Here is a 22,646-nt window from a genome sequence, read left to right as displayed (position 1 = left end):
AGTAGCTGGACTTGAGCAGCACGGCTGTCTATCACTAAAGCCAGCAATGTTCATTTGAAATTGAAATTGCCCTCAAGCAAGTTCTGCATTAAATATGGTTGGGCTGAACTTGTGTGTTGGGGGAAAAACATGCCTGCTTCACTGTACTTCTAAATTTTATTTAAGTTTAAGCTGTCCTCCTTGGATCCACCCCACACATGTTTTCAACACGTCAATTTTGGTTCTGGCAGCTCGTTGGGTTCTCTATGAGGTTTTTTACGTGAGAAACCTTAAAAATCTTGTTCCAGAAATGGATCTGGAGGGGAAAGCCATTAGCGATCTAATTCTGCTCTCTTCTCTTTTTCTGGAAGCTCTACCTAAAAATTATAAGGTTTCCTCACAGGAGAAATTGGGTTTTAGACAGGGCAGGTTTCACACAGTATGTTTTGCACCTTGCTGCTGGACCGTGTTATGATTCATCTGCATCTAAAGGTGAATCATCAGTGCGGCGTGTTTCTCAGTCTTGAATCTGTGGTATTTAAAGTAGATTTGCTAACCAATGCTTTGAAGATCCTATAGGCTGCCCTGTGGATGTAGGTTTCTCTTCTCTCCTACCACCCTCCACAAGTAAGCAGACCAGATGGCATTTAAAGTGAAGTGTGTGTCCACTAAAAGTAAACTAAGGTTGTTCAGAGAGGTATAAATCCTTGGCCTTAATGCATTTCCCTTAATTCCTGTTTTGGACTCATGGTGGAATGTCAACCCACCTCTTCCCTAATGAGAACAATGTCCTATACCTGTGATGATTGACGGCATGGTAAATCCACAAGGCAACCCCTTCTTTTCTGCCCACACACAAACACAACACATTTCTTTTTCTTTTTTTAAGCCTTCTTAAAAGTGCAGTTTCTGTTTGGAATTCTCTCTGCCCTTGGGCAAGGATGACAGTAAATGCTGCTGGTTGAGCTGTCTTTCTGCCTTCATGATGCCCAAATAGTGTGCTGTTTTTCTTGACTTAGGGAGGTCATTATAAAATGAGTTTGCAAACCTTTGCTGTCAATCCAGTTCGTCCCTATTCTTTGGTAAAGTGAGCATCTTGGCTGTAGTCCTGTGATACAGCAGGAGCTGTGTGTGTTGGGTGCCTTCTGACGCAGCATTGCACCCTTTCCCCCCCTTCTAGGTGATGCCAAATGCTTTTCTACTGGTCATCATGGGGACTGGTGCCATGGCATGGCAGTGGCATTATGGATTCTGTTCACTGTGGACTTGCTCTGCTTTATTTGTTAGATGATTAGGTTTTTAAAAATATTGTCAAATAGGTCACTGGTCACATGAGGTTGCATAGGAGAGGACTAGGAAGGGAAACCTAGGAATATAGGAAGCTGTCTTGGTTTATCGAGCTCAGTGTTGTCTGTTCTCACAGCGGTCTGCTCAGATACAAAGGACTTTGCCTGTTGTCCATCAATCAAAACATCGGAAAGAGGGTCAGGTGGGGAGCACCTGGCCTCTGATTATCTTAATTGACAGATGGGGTCATCCTGTTGGAGCTGGTGGTCCTTTGAGTGGCTGCAAGCTATAGAGGTCTTTCAAGGTTAAAACAGTTACAGTTGTGCCTGAAAATGCATAAGAAGTCCGCAAAACTGTTTTCAAACTAGTGAGATATCTTGCGACCAACAGATTCTGGTCAGTAATGTGGCTGTCGTATGCCGAACGTATGCACAGCCACGCGCGGTGTCTGGAGTTTCTCTGTGTCTTTCTAGCCTTCCTCTTTGCAACCAGTGACCTTGAACTGCCTTGCAGTGTCCTTGATGTTTCACTCCTTGTATTCTTCAAGAGTTCCCTGCATCTCTTATCTAGTTGCTGCTGGAAACCGTCATGGTGCTTTGCCAAGCGAAGGAGTGGGAAGCTCTGGCTACTTCAGCCTTGCCTTATTCTTTCATGAGACTGAACAACTTCTGGGAAAGGTAACTTTGAGAATGTTCCCTTTTCTTAGAACAGATGCATCCTTGGCTTTGCAAAACATAACAGCCTATATCCTTTGGACTCCTAGTTCGCACTTCTTTTCAAAAGGTAATCCTAGCTGGTACAAGTTGCGATAAAACATTGCTTTCAGAATTTTTTTTTAAATTAAAAGAGCACGGTTTGTTTATTTACTCAAAGTATTTTTAAAATCCTGCTTTTCAGGCTCCCTCTATAAATCCCAGTGATAAAGACAGACCCAGCCTTCAGGCTTACAATCTAAAAGACACAACACAAAAGGAAAAGGGATGAAGAGGGATGAAGGAGCAAAAGAAAGAAAATTTAGGCATCATTTCTTGCTTACACAGTTAGTATTATTTTGATTTATTTCCCACCCTTCACCCTGAGGTCCCAGAGCAGGCCACAACAATTAAAAATATCCAGCTGGAATGAAAAGATTAGAGCCAAAAACGGCAGGTCTTTCAGTATAGCTGAATCCAACATTTTCATCCTTCGGAATCCAAAAGATTTCTGCCCACTCATCCAAATATATTCAGCGTGAAAGGGCACTCGTATGTGGCTGACTAGATGTTGGGAAGACATGTTGCTTGCCTGTAAAAGTTGGGATTTCAGAGGCAAACAACACATGAATTTGTGTAATAAGACAACTTAAAAAGAAAAGCAGCCACTGAAGGCTTTGATCTGAGAGCCATGGGGAGGGGCTGATTCTTTTGGTTACTTTCCTGCTCAAAAACTCCCCCAGGCCGCTTCTCTCTCCTCACCTGCCCAGTTGAGACCTTCTACATTGATATTTACCTTTGTAAAGCTCTGTTGCTTCTTGACTTCAATTGGAGCCTCCCGAGTCTGCTTTTCATGCAAAATGAAACCACCAAGCTTTATTGTACAAATTTGCATCTGCTGTGTGCGTTGACCTTCAGGTTTTGACCCTGCGTTTAGTATTTAACAGGAGAAAGAGGGTCATGCATTCTGAAATATTGGATGGACTACTTAATGAGTGTCACCCGCCAACATTGGGCTGCAGGTAGCAAAAACACTATAAGCAGACAATTCAAGTAGTGCAAAATGGCAGCTCCTAATAAAGTTGAGTTTAAGAGGCCAGTGGTGTACTTTGGCGATTAGAAGGCTGCATACAAGGAAGTGATGCCTGAAGAATGAAATGAGCTGTGACTTAGTCTTGAACTGAAAGAGCTCAGCTAATACCCAGTTCTTGACGCACAGCATGGTATACTTGCTTCGGCACTGGACTTGCAACAGACTTCAAATCCATGCTCACCTGCAAAGTTCACTGGATGGCTTTCAGCCAGGTACTAACTCTCATTCTCTCAGCATAACCCACCTCTCAATGTTGCAGGGAGGGGAGAGAACCGTGTGTGCCAGCCAGAACTATTTGGAGAAATACAAAGAAATAACACGAGTTGTGAATGCCAGGGCTCAGCCCCCGTCATCTAACTTAGCATGCCTCTGAGCATGCGCAGGGTGCTCCGCTTGTTTGCTCGTTACTGAGAACCACGGACACATCGTGTGATGGAGGAGATATAATCTCCAGGGCACCGTCTGCCATTTCACAGTTCATTTATCTTTTGAGCAAATCTTGGCACCTGATTTTTACAGGTGGGGAGCACAGACACTGTTCCTACCTGGGTAACTGGGTAACTTGAAGGGTCCACCTGGTGGTCCTCAGGGCTGGATTTGGCCCTGTGCTTGATGCCTTAAAAGATGCTGGGTGCCAGTTCCTTTTCTCTTACTGGACAGCCGCTTCATGTTTTCTTAATAACCTCTAATTTAGGTTAATGCATATCACTGGAATCTCTTTTGAAAATTAGGCTCCGCACCCCATGTTGGGAGCTTGCATGCAATAGCAAGCTCCTTTAACACAGGAGAGATCAAAGGAACTTTTGCTCTTTCATAATGTTCTTAAAACTGTTTGGCAGGTGCAGCTCTCCTCTTGTTGTGGATGACTTCTTTTTAGATTTGCTTCTATGGAACCTAACCAAAATGGAAAAAGAAAAAAAGAGAGGTAGAAGCAGATAACATCACACCACCTGCTTGTTTTTACCTTTTGGCTCTACCTGAGTGGGAATAATTGGAAACGGAGGCAGTTAAATGCCCTTGAAGTGGGCACAGGCTGAGTGCAGGCAGGCGGAAAAGGTAAAACTCCTTAATCCAGCCACGAGAGAATATAAAATTCTGTGTGTTCCTGTTTGCTGCCTGTTGAATCTCAAACTGTGTCTGGCTTCTTCCCTACGTTGAGACCCATATTGCTGTTAAAACACAAAAAGCAGAGTCTGGGCTCCTTAAAGACTAGCAAATTATTTACAGCATAATAGGCTATTGTGGGCTGGTCTTGTTATGGGGTGGCTTTCTTTGACCCATAAAAATGTCATGGTGAGGCCTCCATGTAAAATACAGGGCTGTAACTTGGTGGTAGAGCTTATGCTTTGTATGCAGAAGGTCCCAGGTTCATTGCACCACATTGCAAGCTAGAAGATCTCTAGTAGTAATGCTCCTATACCATAGGTAGTTACTGCCAATCAGAGCAGACATTACTGGGACCTGATGTACCACTTACCTTACTAGGTATAAGTCTGTGTTCACATTCACCTATTCCTGGACTGTACTATTTCCAGGCTGTTGGAGGGGTTGCATGTCTGAAGACTTACTGGTAGTTTTTTGTTTTTGTTTTGTTTCCTGCTTGCGTGTGGAAAACTCCATTTTCCTGATGTACTATTTTTCTACCTGAAAGCATCCTCCCAAAACCATGGAATACTGCAGAGTGCTATCAGCTACTTTTATTCCCAAGTGGTTCAGTCCATCAACATTTTGACCATACGATGAATCATTTGTCCAGACTAGGTCTGCATGCAGACAGTCCCTGGTATCTCCTGCTAAAATTAATTCGGGTGGCAGAGCTGGGGAATACCCCGGCCTGTGACCCTGGGGAACAGGTGCTAGAGTGGAAAAATAAATCTTCAAACGTCTCAAACCCAAGAGTGATCTTCAGCCCAAGCATGCATTTCTCAGTTTTCTCTGATGTATTTATGTGATGGTAGTAGTGCTGTTCTTGCAACCCGTCTTGAACAATAGAGGGTCCCGATTGAAGACCAGCTTTCCCCAATTCGGTGCCTTCCAGAAGTTGCTGAACTCCAACTTCCGTCACCCTTTACTCCTGACCATTTGACCTGAGGATGGTAGGTGTTGCATGTGCAGATAACACCTGGAGGGCTACAGCTTCACCATCCCTGTTCTACACACATTGGTTGGGCTTCTTTTTGCAGGTTTGGCCAAAAGGCTCCCCCCACTTTCTTTTCTCCTTTCTCCTTCATTGGAGCTTTCCTGATCTAGATCAGTCTGTTAGGAGCAGGGAGATGGGCATTGCTCATTCATGTTCCCTCCTGCATAATAATTCCAATACTAAAATTAGTGCTGGTCTCCCTGGGCCATAATTCTTTCCTGAGATTATGGAGAATTGCGTGTCCCAGTGATTTATAGCTTTTCTGGGTCTGGATTCCCCCCACTCTTTTCTTCTTTTATATAACCTTGAGTCCTCAGGTCACAGTCCTTAACCTTTCTTCTCCTTCTTTGTATCTTTCTCTTTCTTTCTTTCATGGTCTTCCCATTCTTTGCCCTTGTTCCTTCCCCATCCAGTCCCTCTTGTATGGGGGGGAACACTTTAGCCATCTTCCGTATTTTTGCCTGTTTAAGCCTCTGTCACTGCGGGCAGATGGCTTCCTTGGGAGCTCTTCTGAAGGTTTTGTAATTGAGTCTTTTACCAGGGCGACAGGATATTATTAACCTTCGCTAAAGCAATTTATTTCATACTCCTTTGTGGGGCTAAGCTTTCTCTCTTTCTACCCCCCTCCCTCCATTTCTTTTTCCCAAGAAAATATGTACGTGGAAAAAAGGTTTTACAAAAGGGAATAACCAAGCCTGAAGCATTAAACTCACTCTCTCTCTCTCTTTCTGTGTATTTTTAAATTTGCACGGAGGAAAAAAGGTGTCTGCTGCCTGTTTTTAAAACAACTCTCGTTGGTCCCTTAAAAATGTTTTTAATGTGTGTTTGCATGCTTGAGGGGAAGAAAAAAAGCAGCCCTTTCGACTATAAGTAGCTCGTAAAAGGAGGGGTCCCATTTCATTTGATGTTTTAATATCCCTTGCTACTTAAAGCAATACAGCATCTTGTTTTCATCTCCTCAATTGCTCCTAAATCTAACTTGGGAAGGACGGGAGAGAGAGGGGAGGGAAGTCTTAGTGTGGTCCATCGGATCGAACTGAGGGAGACACGACTGACCTTGTTTCAAATCCCAGCCCAGTTTGGACTTGATGGGTGGCCCTGGGTTGGTGGTTCTCTTGTCATTCTTCGTTTCCCTGTCTGCAACACTCAAGTAGGTATTGCGAACTGACTTGGGAGCTTGTAGGGAAGCGCTTTTCATGTAAAAGCGCTGAAGAGATCCCTAATAATGAATTAAACTTCCCTGAAATTTTGCGGCGGCTGTTCTTTGGGGAAGGGGGGTAGGCAGGGAGCTAGCTCTTCTTTAGTGTTGCCCTCCTCTCATTCAGGGATGCTGTTGCAGGGTGGGATAAGAAGTGGTTCCCCCCCCCCCAATGTTTTGTGCTATCCCTAAGGAGCAGCAATGTCGCCACTTGCTTGTTCTACACACTGAATGCCATAAATGGGCCTGCCTACTAGCTCTATATGCCATAGGCACCAGTTCTAATGTGCAGATGTATGTGTGTGATTGGCCTTTGTCGATAACACTGCTGTAGTTGTGAATACTACGCACCTGCCTTATTTATTTTGTTTCATTTATGAATCGCTTCCTACGAATAATCTCAAAAGCATTTCACGATACTGTAAAAAACATATGCAAAACATCTTGAGTCCGCAGGAACAGTTGAAGCCAGTGCATATGTAGTAACGACGACAAAAAAGTAAAGAAAAGAAATTTAAAAATTAAATAACCATACATAGGAAAATAGCTGCGTGTATGAACCAATTTCAAATAAATTCAGATACTGACTTGGATAAAATGCTTGACTTAGAAGGCTTGATGAAAGGAGGAGAGGCTTCAACACGCAATAGGGTAGCTGCCGGAAAGGGAACAGGAAGGAATTCCAAGGGGTTGGGACCACTACTTTGTTGGCCCTGTTCCAACTTCGTGTGGAACAGATCTCCTGATAAGATGGTATCTGCAGGTTGCCCTCTCCCACAGTGATCAGTTGGGTGTATAGTGGACATGGGCGTAGCCAGGATTTTTTGGGGGGAGGGGAGGGGTTTGGGGGAGGGGCAAAACCGACGTGATCGGTCAGTTAGTTAAATATTTCTATTATTTTACTTGATCTAAGGGGGGAGGCAGCTGCCCCCCTGCTCCCCTTTGGCTATGCCCATGATAATGGATGAGGCGAACTTTAATCAGGCCATTGGTCCATCAGACCCAGTACTGTCTACTCTGATTGGCAGCAGCTCTCTGGCAGAGAGGGGTATTTCCCAGCCTGCTGCTTGAGCTTTGTTAATTGGAAACAACTGACTTCAGAAAAGAAAAGAAAAGAAAAACAGCAATTCTGGGTGAGCAGAGAAGTGGCAAGGGGAGCAAGGAGTATGCTGTGCACAAATGCAAATATCCAGTGACTGAAAGCTGGGGGAGCCAATGGGATAGACGGAAATGGTTTTTTTGGGGGGGAAGCTCCTAATTTCCCTTAGGGTAATTCCTGACTGGAGATGCCTGGGGTTGTACTTGGGATCTTCTGGGTGAGACACTATGGGGCTCTGTGCCAAGCTATGGACCTTGTGTGTTCTCTCCCCCCCACTCAGAACTGTAACCACAATTAATGTACAGTTTAACCTTGAATATATCCAAACTTGTGAACCATTTGTTTATAAATGGGGCTGAAATGGGCATGTGTGTTTGGACCATCTGGATACTCAGAATTGGTCCTTTATCTCTCTCCTCTCTGCCCCTACCCCAAGTGGTTGGATGGGATTCCAACCTCTGCAAAAGAAAATTCATGCGCTTTCATGGACCAGATCATGCATGTTAAATAAATTTAGGCAGATATGAACTAATTGGGTCGTTTGAGCATGTAGCTGCTCGATCAAGGGAGGAAATTTCCCTGTGTTTTCTCCCCTTGGAAACGTACGTACGTGTGTGTGTGTGTGTGTGTGTGTGTGTGTGTACTATTTAAAGATTTTATTATTGCTTCTGTTATTATTTATTAAATTTGTATACCGTCCTTCATTCGAAGATCGCAGGGTGGTTCACAATGTAAAAATACAAAATGAGAACACAAAATACATAACAAAGCAAAAACAAAACAAACTACATACAAACACATTTAAAAGGCCTTTTTTTTTGAATGCATTTGCTTTATTTTAATTCATGACATTTGACAAATTTGTGGAAAACTAGACATTTTAACACACAAGGCATTTGCAATCAGTTATTGACAGTACAGAGTAATCAATATTTAAGCAGTCTTTATTATTATTCCTTAACAACACATAAACATTACATTGGTCAAGTGCTCAGTTTTAAAACTTCACGTCTATTTTACTCATCTGTTACCCACCCACACCCTGCTTAGTGAAACATCAGTTTTTGCGCTCAAACTCTTCCAGGTTAAGAGATTTGCTCAAGAAATCAAAACTTCAGAAGAAGAGAATCTAAGTTCTCTTTATTTCCTTCTGTTGTAAAAATGATGAGAGGAGAGCTCAGATCCCGCTGCCAAGAGACCATTTCCAAATGCAGATGCATTTTTTACAGTCTGAACTGTGCTCGGTTTGTTGTGTCACTCTTCCCTTGCGCTAAAGATGCAAGTGGTGTGTGGGGCAATTTGCTCATTCTGGCAGGACTAGAAGTATTTAGAGGAATTTGTGGAGAACAAGAGCTGTCCATCCCTGCAATCGGCTGCCTAGAATGTTTCTGAAACGAAGGTGGCCGTGGGGTGAGTGGACTCTCTCACACACATTAAGTCTCTCTCCTAACTTCCTTTGGGGTTTGATCCATCACTATTCCTTTCTCAAGGAGTTTCAGTTTTGATTTAGATTCTTGCACAAATTTTTCTATAGCTTCTGTCTTTCGCTCTTCCAGCTGGCGGCCGTTGTTCCTTTTTGCTTTGCTTCCAGTTTGTATCTGGATTGCTATCTGGTGAGCTTCCTTAAAAATCTCCACAAATTTCTCCTCAGAAATGGGGCTCTGTGTTAGTTCATCCGCAAGTGGTGATGGAGGAATTGGGTCTTTCGTTGCTTTAAGAGCCATCGCAATGCATTTTTCTTTATGGCCCATGGGCCCGACAAAAACTTCACCCTCATTTTCACTTATAGGAGACAGCGAAAGGTCAAAGTCAAATTTTTCGTCAGACAGGTGGCAAAAATCATTATTCACACACTCATTGGGTTTGGCCTCTGTCATTTTACATTCTGAATGCAAGGTTGTTTTCCTTCGTCATCCATGATACGACTGGCTGAAGCGACACGCTAAGAGGAATGAGTCCGCCATTTAAAAGGCCTTATAATGTTAATCAGCCAAAGGCCTGGTTATAGAGAAACGTTTTTGCCTGGTGCCTAAATATACAGCATGCAATGAGTGTGCCAGGTGAGTCTCTCTGGGAAGAATATTCAGGGGAGCCCCTGCAGGAAAGGTCTGTTCTCATGTTGTTACGCTCTGGACCTCTTGTGGAGGAGGCACATGAAGAAGAGCCTCAGAGGATGATCATAGGATCTGGATTTATATGGGGACCATGATATTGTAGTCCTGAGCCATTTTAAGGCTTTATAGGTCGAAACCAGCATTTTGAATTTGGCCTGGAAACTGATTGGCAGCCAGTGCAGTCGGACCAGGACTGATGTAATATGCTTTCAACCTGTCTTGTCCCCGAATTTAAAAATTCACAAGTTAAAAAGCAGTTTAAAATAATTTAAAACAATTTTAACAGCACTACTAACAGCAACAGAATGCGCCCCCTCCCCAAGTTGCCTAAACAATACCCCAACCCAAGAGTCTGTTTTAGAATTGCTTACATGTTGTAATGTTTCTTACATTCTCGAAAGCCCTTGTTTGATGCATTAGCTGTTCCCATACCTGCTCTCCTGGCCTTTCAGCAATAACACAGTGTTATAGCTGTGAGATGAAAACTGAAAATGGCTTCTTTTTAAAATGTACCTTAATGTGTTAGTGTTGCAAGATGAAATACTTCTAAATTAAGGGACATTATGGAGCACCGTGTACCATATCTTTGGCTCTGTAGGTGGTCTGGAGTACAAAATGTTTGTTGCTCTAACTCAGTGACATTTTCTATCCTGTCCATTCCTGGTGAATTTACAGTGTGGTTTTCTACTCCAGCCTAATCTTTCAGCCGACTGTTTGAATATATATATATATATATTTATGTGTACTCTGCAGTTCCCAGCACAATTTAGATAGACTCCAGCACTTATTGCAGAGGTTGCCGTTCTGAGAATCTTTTTGCTTAATGGACATAATCCTTCGTTGTTCTTCATTGTTTTTTTCTTTAAGCAAGTTGGTAGTTCTCATGGTTCTTGAGAGGAGAGTGGAACATATGGAAGTTGTCAGAGGCTTCATTAAACCCAAGAACACAGAAGAATAGGATTGTGCTGTTTGTACCATTGAGTTAAATGGGACTTAACTCCCATATAATTGTGTACAGGATGGCAGCCTTAATCAGGATTGGACCTTTGTTGTCTCCCCCTCCTACCACTGTGCTATTTCCTGTGCTGTTTCCCATTTAGATCTAACCTGCATACCCCATATTTGCTTGTTGTTCACCACTGTTCAGTGTTAATCCCTGAAACTTGAAAGCAGAATTAATTATACAAAAGAGATACATGCAAGTGTAATTACAGTTTACAGTTCTGGGTACAGAATTTGGAGATTCAAAGTGCAAAAATAAAGCTGTCATATATTGTAGGATTTTAGTATAGTTTATACTTTCTCTCTCTCTCTGCTAATTTAATATCTTGTGCTAGGAATTATTTTGCACATGCAAGAGGTAGTCCAATACCAGTGCAATTAGTCTGATGTTTACTGCTGGTGTGATTCAGTAGTTCCTTTGCAACATTGCCCTCCCTAAACAGAATCATTGGGAAACTGCATGGAAAGGCTTCTTGCCTTTGAGGAAATACAGCAGGAAATACAGCAATCTTCGCCAGTGTTGCCCATTTAAAGTTGGAGCCGTAATGTTTGAACTGTGTCCTGAGCTTCCTTGAAAGCTTATCAGGAATTCTTTGAGAAGGATCACTAGTGATGGGTAAGCACCTTTCAAGGCACCCTGTCCAACATTATTGATCATGAGCAGCTACAGTGCTGCCTTTCGCCTACCATGCCTTTGGTCTACCAGCAGCTCTGCCCCCAGAATCCTCTGCAGTCTGCCCAGCATTCATTGACTAGATACTGTCAAGCAAAACATACCCTCCAACATTTATTTAAAATATTTGCAGCCTGATTTTCTGCCTGATAAGAAGACTTCAAGGCAGATAACTTAATGTAGCAATGTTTTTAAAGGAAGTGGTGCCTTATTAATGCTCTGCAGACACAGTGGTGGAAAGCGCCTATTCCCCAAGCCTTAGAGTAGGGGTCAGCAAACTTTTTCAGCAGTAAGATAAGAACCAATTTCTATGCCCCACAAATAACCCAGAGATGCATTTTAAATAAAAGCACATATTCTACTCATGTAAAAACATGCTGATTCCCGGACCGTCCGCAGGCTAGATTTGGACGGCGATTGGGCTGGATCCAGCCCCCAGGCCTTAGTTTGCCTACCCATGATGCCTTAGAGCTTCTCCTGGTGTGGCCAACGGTTTGGGGTGATGGGAGTTGGGAGTCCAACACCAGGAATGCACCAGGCTCCCCATCCCTGCTTCAGATGCTGCTGGTGGTTGTGTGGCTGTTCCAGTGTTCGCATATGGGAAAAAAGCACATGCTAGTACAGTGGTAATTCAGGTTACATACGCTTCAGGTTACAGACTCTGCTAACCCAGAAATAGTGCCTCGGGTTAAGAACTTTGCTTCAGGATGAGAACAGAAATTGTGCTCCGGCAGCATGGCAGCAGCAGGAGGCCCCATTAGCTAAAGTGGTGCTTCAGGTTAAGAAGGGTTTCAGGTTAAGAATGGGCCTCCGGAACAAATTAAGTACTTAACCCAAGGTACCAATGTAATACCCCACAATACCTCATACCAAGCATTATTGCCCATGCACGTCCTCAGCTGATAACATATTGTTAAAGTCTCTGTACTTTAGTGAAACAGTTTACTTTGCAATAGCACAGTGGTTCTCAAAGGGTGTGGTGTGCCACACTGGTGTGGCAGGAGAGGATGGCAAGTGTGACGGGAGAGATTCAAGGACGATCGGTATTATATTTTGGGAATGATTCATGTTCTTATGTAGCTGCATTGTTTGATCCTTTCTGGATGTCCCATGATCATATTATAAAGTAGTTGTGTTCTATGTTATAAATCAAGCAGTGCTAGGAGATTCCCCCCCTCATGTATTTCTTATCAATAGTAATTAAAAAAAATCGGTGTGGTGCAAGCAGACTTTGGTTCTGAAAATGAGGCCCAGAGAAAAAGGTTTGAGAACCACTGCAATAACCATTCCTGCTTTGTTTTTTAAACTCCCTCCCTCCCTCCCTCCCTCCCTCCCTGTGTGTGTGTGTGTGTGTGAATATTTATTAGAAAAATGCAGTTGTCTTCCAATCTGTTTTCAACACTTCAAAATGAAATGCATGTGAAAAAGCAGGCTGTGTGCCACATTGTATCTTAATGTTAATGTGTGAGCATTCACATTAATGGCAGGATGTATCTTTCTGCTAACAGAGATTTAAGTTATGTACGTGTGGCTATGGTTTTTTAATTTTTTTTTACTGCATTTATTTCCCACCTTTTTCCTCCAAGGAGACTGATCTGCTTCTCCCCCTCCTCATTTAATCCTCAGAACAACACTGTAAAGTACTTTAGGCTGAGAGGTAGTGATTGGCCCAAGGTCACCTCGTGAGCTTCATAGCAGAGTGGGGATTTTCAAATATACTTGGGGTATATTTTCCTGGGCTAAAATATACCCCAAGTCAACCTTCAAAAGGGAGGGGGATCATTAAGCAAAGTAATAAAACAACTACAAAAGTTTCCTCCCCCCTTAATTTTTTTCACTCCTCAAACTACTCTTGTCTTCCCAGAAATATTGCAAAAGGTGGTCACTGAAAATGAGAAACCTGTTGAATAGAAAGGGACCCTTATTTGCCTTCACATAGCTTTTCGTCACTATAGAAGTGAGAAAACGCTAAAAATTGCAGTCTCCTCCTGCCTCCCCCCTCCAATTGATTGCTACCAATGGGATGTGGCTACAGGTAGCAGCTGTACTGAAATTGGTTGGGGCCCTTTGGCACTTGTGGGATTGCTGGGAGATAGATGCAGCCAGTTGCTTTGCTGAGAAGGCTCCCAGAGTGTCAATTAAAGCAGGATAGTGCCTGCCTGTGGGCTTATAGTCTTTACTACAAGGCACACAAAGTGAAAGGGGCAGCAGTGTGGGAAAGGGGGGGGGGGGGGAGCGAAGTCAGACTTTATCAGGTAATAACAACTGGAGCCCGGGCCTAGCGTCATCATGGCAAAACCAATGTCAAATAACTTACCTAGGTTCTCGGGATGTCAGACTTGTGGCCCTTTCTCTGTGCAGGGATGGTCGTGTTTGGTGAATGGGAAACAGAAGCAGCAAAACTGCTCCATGTCAGGGTTTGGCAAGTGTGTGTCTGGGAGTTCATGCTGTGATTTAGGTGCTGAGCCAGGGATGGGGGACCTGCGGCCTTCCAGATGTTGGATTGCAATTCCTGTTAGCATGTCAAGTGTTGTTTGGAGTTTGTAGTCTGGCAACATCCGAAGGGCCACAGATTCCCGCCAACCTTCTTTTAAACTGTGGTTTGGCATGGTGTCTGAATGGAGTTATAACTTCTCTAGCTTCCTGGTGCATTGTGAGGTGGGGGAAGAGCCTAATTGGTTTTTAAAATAAGTGGGTTAGACTTCTGTGTGTGCGCAAGTAACCCCTCTGGAAGCGAAGGGATTAGCAAACTATAAATATAAAGTGTGTGCTAAAATTCCTGTGATAGTTTTGAAGAGGCAGCCACACAGAATGAAAGCGATTTTTCTCTTTCATGGCGCTGGCAGATTGTTATGTTTGGGTTGTATCCAACCGAGTTTTGCTCAGAAATGACCCGCTGAAATTAATGAACGCAAGTTAGTTGTGTCTTTTATTTTTAATAGGTCTGTTCTGAGTAGGGCTACCACTGGATGCAACCTATTACAGCCACTTCTTTAGTTAGAACTGTTTCTGTCCCACCTCCTCAGCAGAGTAATCCTTAACACCTTTCCCCATGCCATTTTCAGTTCAGTGTGGCCTAACTTCCTAGTAAGTGTGATTAGGATTTTGGTCTAGGAAGAATGAGTCGCTGCTCACACATGGGCGCTTGGCACCTCTGCCTGCCCTCCATTTAAAGCCAGTGCTGGATGGATATCTTCTGTTGGTCCCCTGGCACCTCCCCACCAGACTTAACTATGGGCAGCAGAGAGTGGTGGTGGTGGGGCTGAAAGGAGGGGTGACTCCAGCCCCATAATGCTTCTCAAAGCCATAGAGTGACACTACATAGGTAAAACGTTTTAAATTCTCCAAACAATTTTGCACCAGGCTGTTGGCCACTTGTGACCAAGTGAAGATGCCCTGGTGCCCGGATGATGCCTGATGTCTCTACCATCTGGAGGTGCGTGCCTGGGGATCCTTGGATCTCAACTGTTTGCACACACTAGCAACACATCCTATAGAATTCTATTGGCTATATTTTATCTGGGCAATCAGAATGAATTTCTGGAACTAAAAAGTTGTATTGAAAAAATTTGACTTTTGAGCCGTCTGTCCCCAAAATGGCAACTAGGTACGGTATTCTGTTTTTACAATGGTAACCCTGGTTTAAGGAGCACATTTGGTGCCTAGCTTATATACCTGAGTTTCTAACACTGTACATAGGAACCAGAGGCATTGTGGGGGATTTCAGATGGTGGCAGGTTCAGCTACCCAGTCTGGGGTCAGTACTCTTAGTGCGGGAACCTAACTTTACATTTGTTTTAAAAAATTAAAAAATTAAAGGGGTGCTCGTGTCACTTAGACTCTGTGGGTCCAGGAGATACCCAATGTTCAAGCCTCTTTTAGCCTCCCCTTCCATGTCTTTGACATGGAGATTAAACTTCCTATCTACCTGGCAGACCTTTTATACCAGTGACTAAGATAATGTACATTGGTGTCTTTACAACTCTTGGGAGTGTGCTAGGTCAGTGCTAGACTGTGTTTTCAGCTGGGCAGTTTTGTCCTTCTTCCTAGGTTGCCTTTATAGTGCTCTGGCGGAATATAGCGGCCCTTTTTTTTAACATGAATTTTACTGAGACAGGTTAATAATTATGCAAAGCCTTTTCATGGTCGAAATAAAGGAAATACATTAAACCAAAGATGAGTAAATAATGATGGTTTGCTGTATTTATATTGTGGTGTCCCATTGCTTTCATCAATAAAATTTTATTCATTCGTTCAACAAATCAAGATGAGTAAATAGTGACAGACGTGGTGGTACGTGCCTTTTCCCATGAGGAAAATATGGGGTACTCGCCCCTCACACTCCTGTAAGGTTAGGCTCTGGCATCGTGTGGCACAAACTAGATCAAACTGATCCTATGTTGGTGGCAGAGTGAAATTCTTCAACTCTTGTAGTTCTGGAAGGTGGTGTTTTTGTTTCCTCCCCATGCCTTAGAAACAGGCTCTGTCTCTGTGTACTTTGCCCTTGTCTTTTTTCCTTGAGTGTCACTAATAAGGGCTGCTGGCCTAAATCAGTGTTTCTGGGAACCATCGATTTGCTAATTGCTGATAATCAAGTCTTTGCTGCCCGCCTCACACTGAGAGGGCTCTTGTTTTCTGCCGTTCTGCTAAGAATTAGGGGAGAATTTGCCAGTTTTGTAGTCTCCAAAGGAGGGTGTGTGTATGTATGGGTGGGGGGGGAGTAGAGAGAGATTTTCTTCCCTTTTAAAGCTCTCTAATTTCTTTGAGGTAAGCGTCTGCTACATTTTTTGGCCTCCATCAACAAGGGGCTATTATACTGCTGACCTTTCCCGCCAAAATGAAAGGCAAGACTTGAAAGCTGAGATGCAAGGGGAGAGGGAGGGAAAGAGTTGAGGTGGCTTTAAATTCCTTAGAGTCTATTTCAGGTTTGTACCACTTATGGACTAGCCAGGCAATATAGTCCCTTTTAAAAAAAAAAATTTGGAAGGACCTCCTCTGCTTAATATTGGGGTTCAGTCTAGCAATGATTTGAGTCCCTTTTGTGTTTGCTGCTCAGGTGCTTCAGCTATATGTTGCTGCGTGTGTGCTTAAAAACTAATAATCGGTACAGTTGAATTGCATTGTTTCTGTGCCACCAAGAGTCTTGTGTGGCATCTTGTAGAGGAGAAAATGTTTAGTTCCCATCTGCACTATACATTTGAAGCAGTATAATGCCATTTTAAACAGCCATGGCTCCCCCCCCAAAAAAAAAAAGAATTGTGGAACTGTGATGGACAAACAGAGCACCAATTCCCAGTGTTTCCAGGGGAGAGAAATTGACTGTTGAATCAGTCTGAGAATTGTAGCTCTGTGACGAAAATAGGGCCATCCTAATACTTCTTAGCAACAGGAACAAACTGCAGTTCCCAGGATTCTTTGAGGGAAGCCGCAAGTGTTCAGAGTGGTATGATACTGCTTTAAATGCATAGTGCAGATTTGTTACTGTTGGTATCTGCCTCTCTCGGGAGACAATGGAAGAGTGTGCCTTCCATTGGTAAAGTCAAAATGTTGGAGAGCTGCAGCACCAGCTGTGGCTGTAGAGACCGATAGATAAGGCAGGTGGGGCAGATGAAGGTGTCTGGTTTTACTGCTGCAGCTGCACCATGGCATTTCTTCTCTCTGCACTTCTCCCAGTGGTCATTCCTCCTCTGGTCACTGCGGTCGAGACATGACCCGAAGGTCTGTCTCCAGGCACTGCAATCACCTGCAAGGAATTCCCATATGGTGGGGTTAATGCTGATAGCCTTCAGGCCCAGGTTTTTGTTGAACACCGATATCGGGCCATTCATGAATTGCCTTGCTTACGGTTGTTCTGCTGTATTTTACTGTATTTCTTTTTCTACATTGCATTGTTTGATGTGTTTTATCTGATTTTTATCCTGCCCTGGGATTTTTTTTTTTAACGAAGGGCTGAATAAAAATATTTTAAATTAAAAACAACTGTGAATATTTTCAGGTGCTTTGTCCAAGGCATTGAGGCAAGCTGGGCAGCTTCCTAGGTGCCAGAATTTCAGAGCTGCTTAGCTCAGTCATGTAATTGCCTCGGCGAGACAGAGATACTGGCCAAGTTCTCACTTAATTCTAAGCCGGGGGGGTCACCATCCTTTGGAAGTTGGTGGTCACGTTTGGAATTTCGGGGGCGGGCTGTGGGTGCCATTCACAAAATGGCTGCTGTGGGAGTATGGCAGAACACAAAATGGCTGCTGTGGGGGCAGGTATGAGAGGTATGAGAGGCCAAACCAATGCAGAGCAAACTGTCTCTCAGGCACTGTGGATTTTTACATTGTGAAATTACTGAGGCTTTGACAGGAGCCTTGGGATGTTTACTGGTGGGCAAACTTGGTGCCCATAAGTGCGGCACTGGCAGTTCTTGTGCTAAGCACTGTGTGTGTGAACAGAGCCCTGGGTTGATGCAGTTCCTCCTCCCTTCTGGTTCTTTTCAAAACCAGCCACCTTAAAACCATGGGCTATGAAGCTGGCTAACGTAACTACAACTAAAGCTTGCTTCAGACCACAGTCTCTGTTTGTACAACGTGACAACTAAACACTAGCAAAGTCCTTCTCCCAGCTGTGCAGAGTGAGTGAGGAACACGCGAACCCAGAGGTTTCCTTGCTTGTGCAAGTAGGGATGAGCCATGGTTATTATTATGTGCAAACCACAGTTCTGCAGTTCTGCAGAACTGGGGTGCCTGATGATAAAGCATTTTAAAATGTGCATCAGTTCTTTTTAATTTGTGGTAGGGAATTATAATGTTGGTATCAGGTGGGCCTAAGTAGGTAAGCTGTTGGGATAAGCTTAAAAATGTTAAGAGATGCTGTATCTTATATAGTTGTTGGGCAGGAGGAGTGGGGTTGCTTTTTACCAGGAGCCTGCCCTGTGCTTGAGCTTGGCTGCTGGTCACACTGCCTCTTTAAAACAAAGCAGGAGGAACAGATGATGGCTGGGCAGCTTAGGTTACATAATCTCTTTCAGGTTTAGCACTGGGGCTTCCTGAACCAATGGAGGCGTAGACATTTTATCCTATCAGATGCCAGCATTTTCCCATCTAGCTCATAACACTTCTGACCTTGCGATATTTTTTTAAAAAACCCCCACAAAACTTTTCTTGCTGAGCTCTATTGATGTGCCGAGTTAAGGGGTAGCTAGTGTCGTGTTTGTTTGTTGTTTGTGTGTGTGTGCGTGTAATAGTCTCCATCTCAAAATCTTCACTTAGCATGTGTCGACTATGATAACTTCAGCAATGGTGTTTTTCTCTGTTGCTGTCTGTGCATTTCATTGATAAGAGAGAGAAGGGCTTTGTGTGTCTTTCTAAATTTGTGATTCCCGCCTCCCCCCTCCTGAATGCTTCCTGCTATTCCTCACGTGCGTATGGCTGTGTTGGAAGCAGAGATTCTGCTTGGGGGTGGGGTGGGGGAAGAGCTGTTGCCAAAAAACATCCTTTCGGATTTCAAATCCTGTTTTTGAAACAGTAGCTGTGGAGGAGTACTGGAGACAGGGAAACTTGTTCCTCTGATCCTTGCTATTGCTCTTAACATTTTTCGTTGGTGTAGCAGAAATAGACTATCCTGGGTGTCCACCGCCCCCACTTTGCTTTCAGAGCAGAGAATTGAGAGCCAGCTTTTGAGTCCTGTGAAATTTGGGGAAGGGAGTATTTCCTGAGCCTTGCAGCCTCTGGAAATCCTCAGATTTTGTGTTTCTTGAGAATCTCTGGTATTTTCACACAGATTTCATATGTGTGCAGGAGTGGAGAAAATCTGCACGGTTTAAGAGGCAAAGGAGAGAGGGCGGCAGCTTAATTAGCACAAAGGGAAAAAAAACCCCTTCCTGAACTCAAGTCCCATGACTAGTTTTACATTTTTAGTTCCATGATGCAGTAAACATAAATTTGCATATGCTCGTATTGCATTCATGACTGTGCCACTTGTAACACTAATAATACTACAGTGTTTTTAGGAGGGGGTCCGTTTATATGCTTAAAACTTGAAGAGACGATAGCCTTCCATTTTTGAGAGTTATTTTTTTCAGTCATTATTTTAGGCTCTTTGCAAGTTCCAAGTTTCCATTCATATTTTTAAGTGCTGTGTTTATTCCTGTGTCTGGAGAACATGGATCTGGAAATGTAACATTTAAAAAAAAGTCTGTGCTTGAACTGCGAGGGTGGGGACAGAGGAGAATAGTTGGGAGGGAAACTCTGCCCTCCCCCCTAATTCTAGCCCCATAGCCTTCTAAAAGGAGCCATCACAAAAGCTAAGGCAGCCAGGCCTCTTCTCAGCTCCCATGTAATTTGAGCACTGAGAAGAGCCTATGACTTGGACCAAAGGGCATTGGAACTGGTGTGCAGACTTGCAACACATGTGTTGTCCACATGTCTGTTAGCCAAGAGCCACTTCATGTGTGTTGCTTATCTTCTGCATGTCTGTGGCATGGAAGAAACACTGGACTGATAGTTTCCACAGTCACCCGTGAGATCCATGTGTGTCTCTATTTTGCCACAATTGCCTGTACTTGGAAGGCAGTGCCGTTTGATTTTGTATGCAACGAAGCAGCAGGAAATCCAGAATGAGATGCCAGCACCATGTGGCCAAGTGGTTCTCTGCAGATCTGACTCTTATTCTGTGCCAGCTTGTAACCTGCTGCTCTAGTAGCTTTGCTTCTGCGCAGTCTTTATCTCTGATCTCAGTACAGTTTGCTTCTCTTAAAAATTAAGAAGCCATAACTAGATCAAAGGAGTAAGTTGCAAAGAAAGAGCTTTCCATCTAATGCATAATAATTTCCCCCTCTTTAAGTTGCAGTTTTAGATACGACTTGATACCTCTGCTCTCAAACTCTTCCTTGTCCAAACTACAGCCAGAGTGTGAGCTGGAAGCACTGGGGACCTTCCTTGTTGGCTCTCTGTGCTCATTCAGCGCACCTGATCCTTCCAAGCCACTCTGCACCTGGTGCACATCCTGTGCTGATCATCCTCTTCACCTGTGTACATGGGAATTGTTTACAGGCAGCATAATCCATGTGGGAGAAGGGCCAGGGCTGGCGTGCACTGCCTTGTGCAGAATCACACTTTTCGCTCTAGGTGTGCATGTGTGTGTTGAACCTGGAACCCACGTCTCTGATTTTGCACAGTGCTCCCATGTGGACGTGCCCTTCTGTTCTTCTTTCGAGGCCGTATTATGAATGCAACGCTGCACATAGAGGAAAGAAGCTTGCTTACCTGTGGGCATTCCTCATAAAACCTATATCTCACTTAGATAGTATTCCCTTCTCTGTGCATACTGTGTTAGCATACTAGGGGCTGGGGCTGTGCTGCTGTGCCCACATTTTGCTACGTGCATGGGTTCATTGGGGAGGAGAAGTCGATTAGCCATGGTGGTTAAATGGAATCTGTCTTCAGAGCAACAATGGCAGACGACTGCTTTCTCAATGCCGTGCTAGTGGGCTTTTCAGAAGCAGGATGCTGGGGAAAGGCTGTAGCTCAGTGGTAGAGCATCTGTCTTGCACGCATAAGGTCCCAGGTTCAATCTCTGCCATCTCCAGGTATATCTGGGAAATATTCCCTGCCTGAAACCCTGGAGAGCTGCTGCCAGCCAGCATAGACAGTACTCAGCTGGATGGATCAATGGTCTGACTCAATAACACAGCAAGTTGTCTTCTACCATGTAGATGGACTTTTTGGTCTTTCCTAGCAGTGCTCTTACTCTTGAATTGGGCCTGTGTGATACTGGGCCATCGCCTTTTGCTATCCGCACCTGAATCTGGAGAAAATAATAAACGTAAATATAAGTAGACATGAATGGGTGGTCTGAGGGTGTATTTGGAAAACCCACGCTTCCTACTGGAACAGAAGGCCCTGTTGACTGCTAAATATTATGTTGAGCATTTTATGCTGCTTTGGGAAGGTTGCTTTCGTAAAGGTGGTGCTGAGCTGTAAATAAGACTGTGAGCCCCAAATGATTTGTTTTGGAAGCTCTGTGAGATCATAGTGGTCGTGTATGAGCCCTTCCTCTTTGACAGTTCCTTGGCTTGAATAAGATCAAAGCAAACTTTCCTGTGCTTCCTCTTTTCATGCCCCTCTGAGTCCTACTAAAAGGTTGCCACAAATAGGGTTGACCCCTTACAAAGTGCCGAAAGGAAGGAATACATAACCTTGAGAGGGCTTCTGTGTTTATGTCCTGCTTGTGAGCTTCCCAGAAGCATCTGGTTGACCACTGTGAGAACAGGATGCTGGACTAGATGGGCCTTTGGACGGGTCCAGCAGCCAGGCTCTTGCGTTCTTTGAGGACTGTTGTCTGTAACGTAGGACATGCAGCCACTCTAGTGACAAAAAGCCCAGATGAAGAATGTGTGTGTGCTATCTCTGTGCAGCTGGTGACATTATGTGACAGAGGTGGGGCAACATTTGGCTCTCCAGATGTTGGGGAACTACAACTCCCATGAATGAGAACTCCAGCATGCATGGCCAATGGCAAGGGATGATGGGAGTTGTAGTTCAGTAACATGTGGAGAGCAGAACTTTCCCCATATTTGTCATAGGTGAAAGCTATGGAAATAGACCATTGATTGGTGGTTTTGATGTATTTAAAAAGGGATCAATTCTCAGGCAGAGGGACTGGAACTGAATTCAGGTTCTCCTTTGGCTAATCCCATCCTAGCAAGTTATTGGTGTGGCTGCCAGGCCTGAAAGCCAGCAAGATTTATTTTTTTACTTACTTATTTCATAAAATGTTGTATACATGATCTCTCTCTCCAGAGGAGGCAACCTAATTCATTGTGATGTTATTACTGGGGGCGGGGGGAGGAAGGTAACTCAGTGAAATGAGTGACCTAAAGTTAACTGAGAAGCCTAGCGCATTCGCTGTGTCCAGGTATCGCAAGATCAAGGCTAATTGTAGCTAGATACTGGCACACACCAGAAGCTAGCAACTGCAGTTGTCTACAGTATACCCCAACCCCTATGGTACACCCCTTTTTCTGGCCAAGACATTGGTTGTCCAGGGAGCTCTTTTATAAGTGATACCGTTTTTGCATTGATCTTACCACACTGAATCAGCTGTGAGGTGTGAGGTTAGCTGGGTGATAAGGACCCACCCTCCTTGTATATTGGAAGGTCTCCTAGCACTAATGAAGCCCGAGCAATAAATAACCTGGAGGAGATTAGCAGCCGCCTCTTGTAGCAAATTATATTTGATTTATTGCACATTTAATTAAACCGCTTGCACCTGTATATATAAACACAGGACCTTTTAAAGTAGTAAAGAATACCCTCCTCTCTGCAGCACAACAGCGTCTAATTCCTTAATAGGGTTTTAATGAAATAAGTACGGCACACAGCCTT

At 43.9% G+C, this 22,646-nt stretch overlaps 2 protein-coding genes and 1 long non-coding RNA gene across 42 annotated transcripts in view; 1 reads left to right on the top strand and 2 right to left on the bottom strand.

Annotated features, from left to right (window-relative positions):
- MSI2 (musashi RNA binding protein 2) overlaps window positions 1–22,646 on the top strand; it is a 413,369-nt gene that overhangs the window by 33,040 nt on the left and 357,683 nt on the right. The gene's annotated exons all lie outside the window — the stretch shown is intronic.
- On the bottom strand, window positions 183–4,661 carry LOC307204439. The gene is made up of 3 exons (XR_013833694.1): window positions 4,016–4,661; window positions 2,755–3,342; window positions 183–2,217 (listed from the first exon to the last, which is right to left on the bottom strand). It is a non-coding gene; the product is annotated as an uncharacterized lncRNA (long non-coding RNA).
- On the bottom strand, window positions 8,712–10,487 carry LOC307204577 (G2 and S phase-expressed protein 1-like; the record flags this gene model as incomplete). The annotated part of the gene is given in 4 exon segments (XM_079956182.1): window positions 8,712–8,912; window positions 8,916–8,921; window positions 8,925–9,393; window positions 10,387–10,487. Coding segments are annotated over 4 exon segments (777 nt in total).

This window comes from Podarcis cretensis, assembly GCF_951804945.1.
Source record: "Podarcis cretensis genome assembly, chromosome: 15".
Taxonomy (NCBI): domain Eukaryota; kingdom Metazoa; phylum Chordata; class Lepidosauria; order Squamata; family Lacertidae; genus Podarcis; species Podarcis cretensis.
This window is presented reverse-complemented; position numbering and strand designations above follow the sequence as displayed.